The sequence below is a fragment of the Chenopodium quinoa genome, unplaced genomic scaffold, assembly GCF_001683475.1.
Source record: "Chenopodium quinoa cultivar QQ74 unplaced genomic scaffold, ASM168347v1, whole genome shotgun sequence".
Classification (NCBI taxonomy): domain Eukaryota; kingdom Viridiplantae; phylum Streptophyta; class Magnoliopsida; order Caryophyllales; family Amaranthaceae; genus Chenopodium; species Chenopodium quinoa.
This window is the reverse complement of record NW_018743730.1, coordinates 24,842-27,129: the sequence shown is the minus strand read 5'-3', so window position 1 is coordinate 27,129 and position 2,288 is coordinate 24,842. Positions and strand designations below refer to the sequence as shown.

Genomic DNA, 2,288 nt, shown 5'->3' with positions numbered 1-2,288 from the left:
TCAATGTAATTAATTGACGTATTTAATATTTTAATCGTGATTACTAATTAAGAAATTATCGCATTTTTTTATCAGTTTTTAAAAAAATAATTCTTGTGATTAATATTTTTTAAACAACAACGCAGCTAATTTTAATTAACAAAAAAAAAAAGAGGTACAAATCGTGATTACAGTTCTACAACTATAATCTAGTACATTTTATTTAAAAAAAAAAAAAACAACTACACATCGTTTTGTAAGATGTCCTTAGGGATAACCATTTGTTGTAAACCTAGTTGCCTAAGTTTTCGTTGTTACCAAATTTATTCCATATATGTTCGACCAAGTCGTTTTTTAGCTGCAAATGAGTCTGTTGATCCTCAATTCCTGTTCTACGATACAAGTATAAGCCGATATCCACAATACGATCAGTACGGTACTCGGTAGTGTCCTCATTAGCGTTGCCTCCAGCATTCATAAACTCATTGGTATTAACGTTATTTTGATACGTCTCTCGTTCATCTTCAACGATCATATTATGTATTATGATGCAGGCGAGCATGATATTGTGGAGTATGTCGGTATCCCACGCCAAAGACGGATTTTTAATAATGGCAAAACGAGCTTGAAGGACCCCAAATGCGCGTTCAACGTCTTTCCTTGCAGCTTCCTGGTGTTTTGCGAATAAACGATCCTGACGAGTTTGTGGTCTCGTAATGGATTTCACAAAAGAAGCCCATCTAGGGTAGATTCCATCAGTAAGATAATACCCATTCGTATAATGATGACCATTGACTACGAAGTTCACAGGAGGTGTTCGACCCTCTAAGACGTCTTCGAACACAGGGGATCGATGAAGCACATTAATATCGTTGCAGCTATCTGGCATCCCAAAGAACGAATGCCATATCCATAGATCTCTGTCCGCAACTGCCTCTAGTACGAGAGTTGCAACTCCTTCTCTTCCTTGATACTGCCCCTTCCATGCGTGTGGACAGTTCTTCCACTCCCAGTGCATACAATCAATGCTGCCTATCATGCCAGGAAATCCACGTTCTTCCCCAATACGTAGCAATCTTTCCATATCTGCGATGTTTGGACGTAGGTACTGATCACCGAACAGGTTGATGACACCTTCTGTAAACTTTTGGAGTGCCAATCGTGAAGTTGCCTCACTTATACGGACATACTCATCACAAGCGTCTGAAGCACACCCGTAAGCTAGTTGTCTAACGGCCGCAGTGCACTTTTGAAGTGGAGACAAACCAAGACGACCTGCCGCATCTCGCCTTTGTTGAAACCAGGGGTCATGTTGGGTCACTGCGTTGAGAAGGCGCTCAAACACATGTTTACGCATTCGAAACCGGCGCCGGAACAAGGAACTTGGATAAACTGGGACTTCCGCGAAATAGTCATTGTATAACCGTGCATGACCTTCTTCGCGTCCCCTATCCTTTCGGGGCTCAGTAGATTTGCGTCGGCGTTGCTGAGTGGCAGCTTGAATAATTGGTGGAATGTACTCATGCATTACGTGTTGTATCATAAGACACACTTCATTACGTTGTTGAACTCTAAGCTCCCTTCCCTCATCATCCGAGTTAGATGAAGATGAAGAGGAATCGGTTGAGCTTTCGTTTAAACTGTTTGAATTCATTTTGTACGTAAGAAATGTAAGATAGAGTGAGGTTTGCTAATAGTAACTGCAAACGATTTATGTGTTTGTGTGTAAAAAAAATGAAAGAATGGTGTTTATTTATAGTGAACTAATTTGTAATTCTTCTTCAGAAATAACTGAATATAAAGAGACAAAGATCACATGGGCTATGACAAACAATGAATTACAACCACACAGAAATTGAATGGAGAAGAAGGGTTTCACATGGGCTATGACCAACACTGGATTAGAACCACACAGAAATTGAATGGAGAAGAAGGGTTTCACATGGGCTAACAAAGGGGAAATTAAGATACTGACACGATTATATATAAAGAGACAAATTGATATAATTGAATAAACAGAATAAGATACACATGGGCTATGAAAATGGGAAAGTGGAAAAGATCCATTTTACTGATTAATTGATAAAGTACAAACATAAGGAAATGAGTACAAGAGGTTGAACTGGAATTGAAAACTTATCACTACTGATGAAGAACAATAAAGGAATTGAACACACTTAACTACAATAAAAAATAAAGGACACTAAGCATCATTATTGAAACGTTGAATATTGTTCCGAAGTATTACTATCATTTCGTCTTCCCACTGTTCTCGGTTTACTTTCTGTTCTAGACGAGATAGTTGCTAT

At 38.6% G+C, this 2,288-nt stretch overlaps 1 protein-coding gene across 1 annotated transcript; it reads right to left on the bottom strand.

Annotated features, from left to right (window-relative positions):
* Positions 1–271: 271 nt before the first annotated feature.
* On the bottom strand, positions 272–1,633 carry LOC110684603. The gene has a single exon (XM_021861040.1). It carries the CDS (start codon positions 1,631–1,633, stop codon positions 272–274), a length of 1,362 nt encoding a protein of 453 aa, XP_021716732.1.
* Positions 1,634–2,288: the final 655 nt, after the last annotated feature.

Excerpts from the sequence above, each read along its gene's own strand:
- LOC110684603 (XM_021861040.1), bottom strand. The coding sequence starts at position 1,633 with ATGAATTCAAACAGTTTAAACGAAAGCTCAACCGATTCCTCTTCATCT.